The following is a 13,837-nucleotide window of genomic DNA, read 5'->3' as shown; positions in this document are numbered from 1 at the left end:
GGGGAAATCCTGCAGAAAGGCAAGGTGTGCTGTTACAGTGCCTGTTTGGGCAGCCCCCCGTCCCTTCTTTGGTCCCCCAGGGGTTGGCTCTGTCACCACACTGCAGATGTGGCAAGAAGCTTTACATCCTGCCAGGCCAAGGTCCCTGCCTTGCTCCGGGGCTAGAGCACAGGATTTGCTCAAGGAGAGAGAAGGGGTAAAACACAGAGTGGCTCAGGTTGGAAGGTTGTCCTGTAGATCTTCTGGGAGAAAAATGGATTGTGCAGTACAACACCAGAAGCCCCGCTGTGGGCTCAGAAGGCACTGCTCACCAAGAGCAAGGTTTATGCGGCCTGTGTGCAGGTTGGGGGCATGCACTAGCACAGCGGCAGGAGCATTAAGGTTAGTACTTGCAGCTGAAAAGATTTGGAGGGGGGAGCAACCCTAATCCAGGTACCCAGGGAGAGGCAGAGTTGTGCAAGGAGACAGAGCCTGCAGAAGGCTGAAGGAACACACAGTATAACAAGTACATGGAGAGAGGAAAGGTCTCCCCGCAAACAGCCGGGAGGTGACAGGTCCCTGTAGGATGTGTACTGGCCTCTTCCACTGGCCCGGAATTTTTCTGGGCCACTGACACTCTGTCCGGGAGAACAAGGTCAGAAGAGCAATGCTGAGAAATAAGTTGCTAGAGAGCAGGGAGAAATATGCCAACCAGCTTGGGATCTTGCCTCCATCACATGGTAAAAGCAAACTGTGAGCATGTGTGCTGGTGTGTGCAGATCAAAGAGGCCTAGAAATCCCTTCTCCCAGCCCCTCCATTCTCAGCATCCATCTGCAACCACTTCCCATGCAGAGCCTCACCTCCTGCAGCCTCTCGATTTGGGTCCGGCACAACTCCAGGTCACTGTCTCCTGGAACCACGATGATCCCCAGCGGCACGGCTGCACAACAGGACACAAACGCAACTCAGGGAGCAGATTGTGCCTGATCCCCAGCACCTCACACAGCTCAGCTGTGGGCACTGCTGGACTTGGGGAGTGCAGTTCCCACCCCTGGGTACTCAGCTGGTCACTCACAGGCTTCCTTGAGCTTCTCCTTGTCGTAGTGCAGTGCCTCATAGTCGCGCATGCTGATTCGGCTCACCCGGATTCGCAGCCGCTCAGGTACTGGCTGCTGGCTGCATGCAGGGGAAAGGAAAAGAGAAGGGTCAGAAAGCGACAGCTCACTTTCTTCTTATCCACCCCACTCCTCTGATATAAGCAATAACACAGGCTGGGGTGGGAGCTTGCCACCAGCAGCTTCTCCAGCATCAGGGTCTAGCTACACATCTGCAGCCTGATACCTTCCCAGCCCCTCCTTGAGAGGATCGAAATGCTCGTGGGAGTGACAGATGAGTCCTTCCCCATCCCCATCCACCCCTTCTGCTTTGGAGAGGAGGTGACAGGCCGATCTGAGGAACCTACTCGTTGAGCAGAGGCATGGAGTTGCGCCGCTTGGTCTTCTGCACCATGTTGGCTTGGTTGCGCAGCGAGATGTGGATGCAGGAAGCTGCCAGCTTGCAGGGCTCCCCGTCCACCTGCATGGGGATGGCCTTGGACGTGGTGAGAACCACCTGCCGGCACTGGCACAGCCGCTCCCCATGGCCACCCACCTGCAGAGCAGCCTGGGAAAGAATTCCAGAGTGAGAGCAGAGCACGGACTGAGAGGTGGATGGGGAGAACACCCACTGACGGCCAGACTTTGCAAGTGAGCTGAGTTCTCAGGGTTTCAGATGATTCACAGGGATCAGTGCATGACAGCACCTTGCCTAAATCTCAGATACTGTCACTTGCCAGCACCACAACTCCACGGGAGGAGAGCTGAGGAGCAGTGGGGCTCCCTGACTCCTGGGCGATGGGACCGGTCACTCATAGAATCACAGAATGGCTCAGGTTGGAAGGGACCCTAAAGATCATCTAACTCCAGCTCCCCTCCCACTCCCCTGGCTGCTAGCTACCACCGGCGACAGCACCAACTCACCAGGGAGGTCATGGTGAAGCCGATGACTTCAATGCAGCCGTCATCGTGGCGCTGTGGTTCGAAGTCGTGGTGCTCGCCGGGGTTGCCCCAGGGCATAGTGCCTGCACAGTACCTGTGAGGGGACATGAGCATGAACAGGCACCCTCAGACTCACAGATCCGTTGGAAGGCAGTGAGGAGTCCAGCACGCAAGGGGCTGCTCACCTGGGGATGTTCAGGAAGACCAAGCACTGGGGCTTCAGGTCCTGGATCTTGGGGGTCAGGTCTGTCCCGTCGCACTGGAGACAACACAGGGGCATTCAGGCTGCTGGAACGAGGGGTTCTGTCCCACCCTACCCACCTGGGATGAAACGGCCTCCCCCTCTGCTCCTCATGGCCACTGAGCTCCCAGCCAGAGGAAGGGAGCTCAGAGGTACTCAGTGTGCTTAGAGGGGACGCTCCTCACCCCCAGTACAGTTTTTGCCCCCCTCCCTGGCCCAGAGCACTGATGCACACTCACAACCAACTTGACGTGCTTCGCTAAGTCTTTGGAGCTCCCTGTGAGGAAGTCGGAGAAAGCCGTCTGCCAAGGCAAGAGACAAAGTTAGTGCCCAGACGGTCACTGAAATGGGCAGCCAGGAAGCCTGCCATCCACCCTCAGACTTTGGCTGCTGAGAGGAGCAAAGACCCTCCCTGTCTGCTGGCAGAAATCCTCTTCTCTCCCCCTCTCAAAACAACCTGATCTGTTCCTCTTGACATTTTACCTACCAAAAACCTTGGGGCACCTCACAGCTTCAGTAACATGCTCACACTTTCCCCTGTTAGCCCAGCCCTGGCTTTAGGGAAGAACAGGCAAGGGGAGTTTCCTCTACCAAGACACTCAAGTCACAAGAGACAAATTCAGTCTCAAGCATAAAACAGAGATTGTGTGACCCCGTTTAGAGATACCAGGAGAGACTGTATGGCCTCTGTTGCATAGATCCTAAGGTACCCTTTGTGTTTAACTGTGCAGCGAGGACGAGGGACAACTAGGAGAGATGTGAGATGGTGCAGAGCAGCATTTGGCCTTCAGTACTGCTCAAATACCAGTCACCATCACCTGGGTAGGGAGGTACATTGAGGGCCTAGGGATGGACAAATAAACAAGATCCTGAGTCAAAAACTCTAGGAGGCATTATTAGCCAGGGAGCTGTAACTGGCCCAAGGTTTTAAAAAAAAGGAAAAAAAAAAAAGACCAAAGTAGTGTGGGGACTGCATAGAGAGGCTTCCCGCTCCCCTGCAGGAGGGCCAGCCTGCCTTCCCACAGCTCTGGGGAGGTCCTGCCTGGCTGACTGTCCACGAGCCTGAGAATAAGAACAATAGTGGCAGGAGATCAAGGGAGCAACTGTACCACAGGCCAGAGAGTCAGCTGTACCACCAGAAGCATTTGCAGCCAAGCAGAGCTGCAACTCCCAGGGCTTCAGCCCTTCTCTAGCACCTCTCCACAGCTTCAGGGGCAGGGCTCAGTTTGTGTGTATACAGGCCCCAGTAGCTCAGAATTGTGGCTTCAGACCGTGAACAGGAGCTGGGGCCACACCTGAGCTCCAGCCAAATCTACGAGGGCATGCCCAGATACCCTCATGCACTCACCCCAGCATAGAACATTTTATTCCGAAACCGGCTGTTGAACTTCTCTGGATTGGCCTCTAGGGAAAGAAGAACAAAGTCCAGGTCATTGGCCCGCACGTGGAAATACTTCCCTTGCCTGCTCTGTCCAAACACGGCTCTCCAGCCAGCCTCAGCCAGGACAGTCCCCAGCTCTCTTCCCTTGCAGGCACCCCTCTTCCCTCTCGACAGCTCCACTCAGCCCCCTGATTTCACCTCTGTCCCTCTATCAATCCTCTCATCTGCCTTCCTGAGGAGCCACCTCTGTGGCACCCCCTCATCACAGGCCCTGCGCCAGCCCTGCCGCACCCTGCTGCCACCTACCTCGGGATTCGTGAAACTCCAGTGTCACCCGTGCATCAAAGCCAAGGCTAAAGTAGTTATTGAAGACATCCAAGGGGAGCTGAAATGGAATGGAAGAATAAGACTGGAAACCCTGCTGCTGGCAGGATGGGGCTGCCAATGTGTGGCCATGGCAAAGACGAGGTGAGGCTATAGTAAAGCCATGCACTGTGTTCATGAGGTTGAGTGGGGACTCGCCTTCCCCCCAGGACGTAAGAGGTGACCAGCATGAGGTGACAGACCACCTCTTTTCTGCTGCCCTCAGCTCAGTGGCCTCACAGCATTGGCACAGGCCACAGGACAGGCAGAGCCCAGGAACAGGGACCATAGGGGACCATGCAGCATCCAGCCAGCCCCTGCTCAGCTGGGGTGCAGCAGATACTTCAGCGGAGCAGGGAACGAAGGCAGAGAGGAGCTGACCCACCTTGTCAGCGGCTGCCTCATCCTTTTCCTCAGGGTTTGCATCAGGGTTTGGCTCCACATGGAGGTTCCAGCGATCGAGCTGCACAATGTTTCCATCTTCCACATGTGACAAGATCTTGGACAGAGGCTCATCTGTGTAACCCTGGTAAAGAGCAGGATCTGGTGAGTCTGATGTCTGTCTCCCAGAGATGTCCCAGAGACAGTGGACTGTGGGCAGGCATCCCAGAGCAAAGAATGTGGAAAAGACAGATTCTACTTGAATGCACAACAACTAGAAGGGGCTTTCAATTTAAAAACAATGCATCTTCATTCTAAAAATCTCCTGAAAGTATGAAATAATGATTGCTTTTGTTAGTGCCCTAATATATTATAATCTAATTCAGAGTAACTCAAATGTCAGAAGAACAGTTACTGTCCAAATGACACTTATTTGTTGGTTTGTTTTTATAGAAAGTTGGTGCAAATCCCCGCCACACGTCTAGGATCAGGGTCAAAGCACTCAGGCCCACGTCTGGCAGCAGTAAGCTCTTCTGCCCATCACTTACCCCACCCCAGTTCAGTGTCCTGGCCAAGTCGTTCCCGGTCCCCAAGGGCAGGATGGCCACAGGAGGAGGTGGGTTGAGGCGTAGCTGGTCCAGAATGGAGAGTATCCAGCCCACCTGCTCGAGCAAGAGAGCGCGGAGAAACAGTTGGTTATTTCAGGGACCAGCAAGTAGGTGAAGGTGACACGGAGCACTAGCTATGGCCACAGAAAGAGACAGGTCCCCTTAGCCACTGCTGAGGCTCTTCGTGTTCCTTATTGCTCCAAATGGGTGCTGCAGCAGATACCAGAAACCCCAGTGGGGACACTGCTCCCCACAGTGACCACAAAAGCAGACACACCATGCAAATGGTGCACCCTGGAAAGGTGCATGAGGGAACCCACAGCATCTGGTGCTACCAGTCGCACCACAGAGAGAGCGCACACATTTTGCCCCGCTCTGGATTACAGTGAGGGGAGCTGCTGAAAGGGTAGTGCAAGGTTATGGAGGGCACCAGGGGGCAGGGGGACTCACCGTGCCATCTCCCCCACACGCCAGGATCCGCAGGTTGTGGACCTTGCGGTACAGCTCCAGCCTGCAGGGAACAGGGAGGGACAGGAGGGGAGGGCAGACACTGAGACTGCAGCCAGGGAAAGGTGTCACTGCAGGGTCCCTGCCCTCACAGAGCCCCGTGGCATTCACAAAGCTGTGCTCGTCTCCCTGTCACCTCAGCAGTGGGCAAGCCATGGTAATTTTGCCTTCAACGGCTCTTGTGGAGGAAGAGTGGGCTATTTATAGTCGCTGTACATATGGATAAACTGAAACGCAGCAAACAAACCACACTCATGTGGCATTGATGCAACATAAATTAGATTGGGGAATGTCACCTCTCAGCTCATCTCTTAGCCACTAGCCTTAAGGTTGGACCATCTGTCCTGCAGAAAACACTGGAAAGTCAGGACTGGCCAGAACATGTCCTAGAGAGGCCTCTCAGATCCTGAACTTGTTTGAATGTCTCTGCACAAGGGAGCTACGGAGCATCAGGCCTCTGCCAGCTGCAGAATGAGCTCTGGGGAAGGGAAGGGTGCTGCCCCCATCAGTACTCACGCCTCCTTGGGTCCACCCTGGCTGAGGTCAAACACTTGCCGTGGGTTGAGATACCACATGAAGGACTGGATGATCTTGGCTCCCTAGGGGGATAAGAAAGGCTTCAGGAAACAGGCAGTTCCCAGTGGACAGAGGAAAGAAGGCATCTGATTTTGGGGACAGGCCAAGACAATGGTGTTCGGGGGGACTCAGGCAAAGCCTGGGTTAGGTGGGAAGCACCAGGCAGCAAACTGACACCATGGAGGTTGCTGACCTCTTCTGCAGCTGGGACATTATCAAAGCTATGCAGAGTTCTCAGCAGCCGAATGGCAATGCCCTCAGAGAGCTGCCTTCTCAGGGAGGTGTAGGAAAAGGCCATACCTGATTCCCACCACTCTTGGGGTTCACAAACACCAGCAAGGGTTTCATGAGAGGAGCTGGCATGGGCTTGATGACAAAGGGTTTCCACCTCCCTTCCTGCAAGAGATGCCATATGTTCATCAACAAACCTGGTGAAATGTAAACTCCCACCTCCATCTGAGTGCTAACACCACACAGATTACAAGTTGGAGGAAGAAAACATCCTAACCACCCCATAAGCCTTACAGCTGGGATTTACCCTGCCAGCAGGCATAACTCACCTCCCAGGCCTTTCTCATCTCTGTGCCATCCTCTAAGATCTTCAGCCACCCCCCAAGGCTCCTCCTTGCCCCAGCACCCTCCCTCCACCTCACTCTCCTTATCCTCAGCACAGACCCTGCAAAGCGCCCTTGCTTCCCAATCCTGCTCCTTGCCAGGACCCTCTGCCCTTCCAACACAAGGTCTCGTTCCCTTATCTCTTACCTCAGCACCCTTTTTGCTGGATTTCCGCTTGAATGATGTCCTCTTCTTCTTCTTACTGGATTTCATTGGGTTCTGGAGACAAAACCCAAACTGTGTGAGGAGCTGCTGGGCAAGCAGGAGTCAGGCACTAACCCAGGAGCTGATATGCCTTACCTGGGGCCGTCGGACCCGCAAAATCCAAGTGGGAGGAACAACGACAGCAGCATGAGCCCCCAGTGAGCAGGGCTCTTCGATGTGTTGCAGCATGAAACAAGACACTTTGCTGTGATACTGGAGAAGCAGAGAGACAGAGAGAAAACTCAGCTGCTCCATTTGCTGGGGACAGCCACTTTCTCCTCCCAGCCCCCCCATGCCATTGCTGTAGGAAATGACATAGGAGTTCTGTAATGGGAAGGCTTCCCTTGGGAGGCACTGAGGAGAGAGTTTACCAAAAGAGCTTCCAGCCACCCCACTGAGAGGAGCTGTAAGGGCAGGCTGCAGAGAATAAGCTAGGGGAGTCCCAAGAGAACACAGGGGTCATTAGATACAGAGCAGAGTAGTAAGACATTCACTGGGGGCTTTGCTCACCGCTTGCTTGCACCAGGAACAGCTGATGGCTACAATCTCTTTACTGTGGAAGGCAAACTTTTGCTGGAAACCCTGCAGAGGGAAGGTTAAGAGGCTTAGGGAATTCTTTGACAGCTTCCTACCATCCAGCAGGACTTTCCCACCACTTGGAAAGACATAAACAAAGAGAATATGCCTGCAGCTGGAGCCCTCTGGATCCTTGTCAGATAGCCCCAACCACCACTACAGCACCAGTGACCCTGTTACCCAAATAAAATATGTCAGGAATAAAATATGTCCCTCTAGGACTGATTGGGCCCAGGGGGAGAACAACTCTAAATGGGACCTAGGTAGTATTTCACTATGCAAAACAGGGCATGAGCCTTGGTTTTGCCCTAGGCTGCTCCTGCCTAGCAGGAATAGTGGGATGTTATGCAGGAATTCTGCCTCCCAGCCCTGCTATTGTTCCTAGTCTGACCTCAGCTTTCCTTCAGGCTGAGAAAAAAACAAGATGCCCTCTCACCTTGCCACACTGCCGGCATTTCCCTTCCTGCCGTCTCCGGTGCACCCAGTGATGCCGGACAACTATAGGCTAAAGAGAAAAGGGAAAAAAAAAAAAAAAAAAAAAGTTAAAGAACGAGTGTGTGCAATAATGGAGAAACGGGCATGAGGAATAGATACAGGCCAGCCAGGACCTCTGCTATTGCAGCAAGCCCACTGTTCACATGCACCAGCAATAAACCTCTGGGCAAAGCCAAAGAACTGAGGCCAACTTAAGATGCTCAGAGAAGAGGGAATTAAACAAAACAAAAACAAACAAGCAAACAAAACCACACACACAAAAACAAACAAACAAAAAAATACAGGAAGGAAGCAAGGGAAATAGAAGACAGGATCACAGAAAGCAAACAAAAGACTAGGTAAGCAGTAGTGTGGAATGCTACTTTGGCAATAAATCACATCTCTGTCTCAATATCTCTGACTAGATGACCACAGGATAAGGTGAAAAAAGTGACAGTGGAAGGTATGAAAAACCCCTGTGAGACAGTTTGTGTGTACAGCAAGATGATCAGAGTGCCTGCAGCCAAGCAGCTGCCTGCCTAGCTCCTAACAGCCATGTTCTTTGAGGAAAGAAGCAGCACCCACTACATCACGATGTGGAATAAAGGGGTCCAACAGCACCACTGCGGAGTTCTTCCATTGCTACATGGAGTACCTGTGTCATGCACGGCAAGACTGAGTAAGAAAGCAAGAAGTGAGCCCACACTGCCCCCTTCCAAACTGTGGAGACTCAGGAAACCACTGCCTGCTCTATTTGCTTGGGAACCAGCACAGGAGGGGCAAAAACCCTCTCAGGAAACACTGTTTGCAGGTTCCCCCCTTGCAGGTACAGGAGCTGTAGCATATGCAAACCAGCAGATGCTCTGCCTTTTGCTGCTTGCAATCTCCTCTCTCCACACAACCAGTCTGTGCTGGTGCCTGGCAAAGAGAGATTCCTTTATTGCACCTCCTCTTCGGAGCTAGGAGGCAGCACAATGCCAGCGCGTTGATGGACAACATGCTGCCAGCATGGGCTGGGAGCACGCTGGCAGCATCTGATCCCTTTGTCACCAAACTGGAAAGGTGACAAGGCAGACATGGGCACAGTCCAAGGCACATCTCTCACCTCCCGTACGTTCCGGGATCCTGACTCCCTGAAGGAAGGTTTGCAGCGGAAATTTATCTGTGGATTGAACACACATGGGAGGAATCAGTAAAACCATCACCTGAAGGAAACCTACCGGAATTTATTTTACTAGAGCAGAGCCTCTGGAGATGTTCACTGCTTGTGTATGAAACTCCCAACTTATCTCTCACTGAACAAAATGGGGCCAGGGGTCCCAATCACATCATTAGCGCTCCTTTTGGTATTGTCTCCTCACAGAAACCCTCTTCACCACAATGCATAGCAATTCCCAACCCTCTTGAACTGCCTTATCCCAGAGACAGGGCAAAGGCTGTTAGAGCTTTGCAAGCCACAGAGAGGGGCTTAACAGGCTTTACTCACTTTCTCCAGCTGTTCTATGCAGGGTGTATGCACTACGATCTTGCAGGCTGCACACTTACGCCTGGAGAGAGGTTTTTGCTGGAGGATGAGAAAAAGGGAGGAAAGACATGCACGTGAGCAGCAGGGTTCAGAGGCCAGCAAGCTCAATCATCCCACGCTGCCTTCATATTTTTCAGAGCACAGAATAAGTCCTGCAGGAGTTACATACAACCTAGTAAGCAAGTGAAGGGACCTAAACATGTACGTAGAGCTGATGCTCTTGGTCCTGCAACGCAGCAGGGAGGTGCCCACAATATGTTTGGGCTCCAGTCTTGCTATACGGGGTCAGGAGACAGCAGGCTTGGGTCTCCAGAGCTCATTTTTCCCCACTATTGAATGGTCTTTCCAGAGCAGATGGGTTCAGATTCCTCCTCTAAGCATGTGGGATCCCAACAACCTTTCCCTGGAACATCATCTCACTTCTGGCTGGTTTGCAACCGCAAGCCAAACATCGGCACTGGCAGAAACTGGGGATGCGGCACTCCAGCACACAGATGTGGGAGGAACACATGGTCTCTTCCTCTTGCTAGCTCTCCAGGCCCCCCACGCTTCTTCTCCCAGCACCAGGCAGTGGCAGAGCCTTCGTGGTCTCTCCGCCGGGTGGCAGCACAGCCTGCATCTGCGGACCTTGCGAGGGCCGCGGGTGACCCCAGGTGACTTACCAGCAGTTTTGCCATGCAGTTCTGTTCCCCAACGTAGCAGAAATCCCCAGAGACGTTGGTCTCAAACCAGATGTGCTCCCCGTAGACTGCAGTCTCCTGAAAGGCACGAGACAACGGATTTCTGAGAGCACCCCCAGAGGGGCATCCGATCCCTAAAGTGCTTTGTGCTAGGGACAAGATAACTGGAAGGAGGTGTGGGGGCAGGGAGAGGAAGCTAAATCCAGGGCGACAAGGTGCACTGCACAACCAGGGCTAACATCCGCACAAAGGAAACCTCACAGAGCTGCTGCCACCACCCACCCACTAGCAATCAGAGCTCCTCAGGAAACCGACTCTCCCCCCTTTCGGATCCCACAGCAAGGACCTACTGCCCAGTTGCAAAGTGTCCTGCACAGAAGCACCGCTTCCACCACCCCGAGAGGAGCCATCTGGGCAAATTCACCACACGTGAACAGTTTCTGCTTTATGACCCAAAGGTGCAGCTTAAAACCTGCCTGGCTCTGCCTGTGAAGGAGCAGAGGCTCCTGTCCTCAGCCCCAGCCACCAGCAGCCCTCCACAGCAGGAACAGAAAAGCTGAAGCGCTGTATCTGTGCCACCCTCCCAGGGCACAGCCTGTGGCTGCACGGCCTCTCCTCGCAGCGTCGAGGGGTGCTGCCAGCAGCACAGATGCTGGCACCAGCTGGTGGCAACGGCAGGGGCCATAAATGTGTCAAAGCCGAAGCCACCTGGGAAGCCTCAGTGTGGGAAGAGCCCGCTGCTTCCTGGCCATGAGCCCACCGCACGCAGTGCCCGGTGCAACACAACACAACTCGCAAGATGCAACCCAACTTACGCTCCAGTCCACAGTGCTGCGGATCTGCCTCTCCGACTCGCTCCTCAGGGCTAGCGTGGGGTTTGGCTGGGCTACCATGTGCTGGAGGCTGGACTTGGCAATAGCTTTCCTGGAAGACACGGGAGGGCCGCCTATTAGCTCAGGGGAGAAGGAACACACACCGAAGCCCTCAGGGATGTTAAATCCCTTGCAAAACACCCCGGATTGCTCCACCAAGACACGGCGGAGCCTGAAGCAGCCTTCCCGGGGGCGCAGAGCACCCTCTCACCCCTCCCAACCTCCCTTCCCTCTGCATCGCCTCCTGCGCCCCGCCATACATACAGCAGCCGGGGGCTCCAGCCGTCGGGGCAGCAGGCGGGCTCCGGTCCCAAGCACTCGGGGAAGGCGGCCCCGGCTGCCCCCGCACACTGCTGGGCCAGCCGCCACGCGCGGCCGGGGGACAGCAGCCCGGGCCGCAGGGCGTCACTGGAGCGGCGGCGCTGGCTCAGGCGGCGGTAGCGGCCCGGCAGGCCGTGGGGCACCCGGCCGCAGCCGCTGTCGGTGGGCAGGAGGTGGGAGGAGGCGCGGCGCAGGCAGCGGGGACCCCTCGACAGGAGCCCGGCCTGCAGCGGCCGCAGCCGGGGCAGCATGGTCAGCCAGCTCTCCTCAGCCCACCGCCCGCCCCGCTCTGCCTCACCGCTCGCCGCGTGGCCACCACCATCCTCCAGAGGCCAGGAGATGGGGGTGTCAGCACGGGGTGCCCCATCGCCCTCCTCTCCATCAGGGAGGAGGCCGGCCAGCAGCATGGGGTGGCCCAGAAGTTGGGCATCGATGACTGGCGGCCGGCCCCCGCGGTGCTGCTGCACGGCGAAGCGGGGGCTGAGGCAGGGCGGCGTGGTGCTGGAGCGGCGCCGGGGGCTGCTGCGGCGGGGCAGGGGCAGGCAGGAGAGGGGCAGCGGCACGGTGCTGGAGCCGCGGCGGCGCTGGGCCAAGGAGGCGGAGGGCAGCCCGGCCTGGGAGCGGCGGCGGGCTTTGCTGGTGGGCACAGCCACCACGCTGGCATGCCGCGGCCCCGCTGAGCCCTTCCTCCCGAAATGCCTCTTAAAAAAGGTTTCCATCACGGGCGGGTGGGTGGTGGCTGTTGGCACAGAAACCAGGAGTTAACGAGGCTCCCCGTGGATCTGCGGGGCATGGCGGGGACGGGGGGCAGGAGCAGGGACACGGCGGGGAGCTGGGTGCTGCGATGCGTGGCGGGGCTCAGACTGGCACCTGCTAAAGCCACCGCCAGCAGCTGGGCCACGGGGCTCTCCCTCCCCTCGAGCTCAAAGCCAAAGCTCTTTTTTACGGCAGTCTCTCCATCTATTTTCACAGCTTAGCACAGGGAAGGAGTCTCAGAAACACCTGCTGGAGTGCTCTGAGGACAAGCTCCTGCCCTGCTGCCTGAAGGACAGCAGTCCCGGCACCTCTCAGCAAGGTCAGCCCTGGCCACTGCCCCCCTGCTTTCTGCTCCCCTGGTGCTGGCACTCTTGGTGTCCCAGCCATAAGCACTCGGCACAAGCAGCAGCCCCGCAGAATTTGTGGCAAATGGAAACTAAGCACGAAAGAAGGAAAAAGGTCAGGCAAGTCAAAGTGGGGCAGGCACATGTAGCGGAGTCTGGCAGAGAGAGCCGGAGCAGAGGAAAGCTAGGAAAAACATCCTATCTGTGCTGCTCAAAGCTTCCCTCTCGCTTTGGAAAGAGCTTTAACAGGTCTCTCGACCTTTCCCTGCCCGGCCCTCCAAGCCTGACAGCCTGCCAGGACGTGGCAGCTGTCCGTGGGGCCACAGATGGAAGCTGCTGCCGCAGTGGTTTCAGCGCTCTCAGCTTGGCATGCAAATGTCTGAGTGGGAGAGGCTGGCTGACTAGCACCAGCACTCCTGTCCTCCAGAGCTAGTGCTTCTCTTCCAGCTCTCCAGCCACCGCTTGTCTTCAGCCTCTAAACAGAGAGGATTTATTTGAGGGTAACTCAAAAAACACTGGCACCCGCAGCTTGGTAGAAGCAAACTTCTGGATCGTCAGTTGCTACAAAGGCAGGGGACTCGAGATTACGCAGGCACACACCAGCTGCCACCCCCACAACTCTCAACAACTTCTGTGCTGAAAAGGCTGCTCCTCTCCCCTTCACCAGGGCAGAGCACGTCAACCACCACGGCGCTAGGATTAGCATCTGCTGTGCTCACATCTTTCTTCCTCCCTAGTCATGCTCTTTTAGGTACTCGCTTGCAGGTCAGCAATGCTTGAAGACCGTCAGAACACCATGATCCAAACCCAACACCTTGAGATCCATGCAAAAAGGCAAATTTTTTCAGACAGAAGCTTCCCTTTCTGGTATATATATATATATATAAGATGGTACATACATGCTATTTTCTGGAGCTTTTGCTCAGTGCTTGTACCGCAAGCAAGAGGCACATTGGACTATGCCTCTATTTCTTTGAGAGGAGTCTAAAGCAGAGTTTGTATTTTTGCAGAAGGCAAGGCTTGGTTCCATCTCGTCCAGCCTGGCTATGCAAAGGAGCTTGCTCTTCAGTTTCTCATCTCATTGCCATGTCTGTACTCAGCAGTATCAGACAAGGAGGGAAAAAAGTGCAGTGATGCTCTCCAGAGGAATCTGCAGTTCAGAGAGCAGCATCAGGGGAGCTAAAGCCCTGCTGAACCAAAAGCAAAACCAAAGTGCAATCTCCTCGGAAGGATTCCTCCAGTTCCATCACAGTGAGCAATGTGGGTTTCTCCCTCATCTGAGGGACAGTGCAGCAAATTGCATCATCGCCAACAGGTGTTAAAATTGTCTGAGGAAATGAAACATGTTAAAACAACACCAGAGAGAACTGCCTGAGTATGGCAAACTGCAGCAAACT

General features: G+C 55.1%; 1 protein-coding gene across 3 annotated transcripts in view; it reads right to left on the bottom strand.

The window, feature by feature from the left end:
• DGKZ (diacylglycerol kinase zeta) overlaps positions 1-13,837 on the bottom strand; it is a gene marked incomplete at its 5' end in the record, with an annotated part of 41,482 nt that overhangs the window by 10,053 nt on the left and 17,592 nt on the right. For all 3 annotated transcript variants that reach the window (XM_084287041.1, XM_084287039.1, XM_084287040.1), the window contains 21 exons: positions 841-920; positions 1,056-1,156; positions 1,443-1,642; positions 1,999-2,110; positions 2,202-2,275; positions 2,497-2,559; positions 3,606-3,661; positions 3,945-4,023; positions 4,387-4,527; positions 4,931-5,044; positions 5,441-5,501; positions 6,014-6,096; positions 6,374-6,469; positions 6,836-6,907; positions 6,989-7,105; positions 7,403-7,474; positions 7,905-7,973; positions 9,048-9,104; positions 9,429-9,506; positions 10,130-10,225; positions 10,963-11,071. In XM_084287041.1, the coding sequence (XP_084143167.1) occupies positions 841-920; positions 1,056-1,156; positions 1,443-1,642; positions 1,999-2,110; positions 2,202-2,275; positions 2,497-2,559; positions 3,606-3,661; positions 3,945-4,023; positions 4,387-4,527; positions 4,931-5,044; positions 5,441-5,501; positions 6,014-6,096; positions 6,374-6,469; positions 6,836-6,907; positions 6,989-7,105; positions 7,403-7,474; positions 7,905-7,973; positions 9,048-9,104; positions 9,429-9,506; positions 10,130-10,225; positions 10,963-11,071 (1,930 nt within the window). The remainder of the gene's footprint in view (positions 1-840; positions 921-1,055; positions 1,157-1,442; positions 1,643-1,998; positions 2,111-2,201; positions 2,276-2,496; positions 2,560-3,605; positions 3,662-3,944; positions 4,024-4,386; positions 4,528-4,930; positions 5,045-5,440; positions 5,502-6,013; positions 6,097-6,373; positions 6,470-6,835; positions 6,908-6,988; positions 7,106-7,402; positions 7,475-7,904; positions 7,974-9,047; positions 9,105-9,428; positions 9,507-10,129; positions 10,226-10,962; positions 11,072-13,837) is intronic.

Source organism: Netta rufina, assembly GCF_964035555.1.
Source record: "Netta rufina genome assembly, chromosome: 5".
Taxonomy (NCBI): domain Eukaryota; kingdom Metazoa; phylum Chordata; class Aves; order Anseriformes; family Anatidae; genus Netta; species Netta rufina.
Note: the sequence above shows the minus strand (reverse complement) of the source record. Positions and strands in the feature narration are given on the sequence as shown.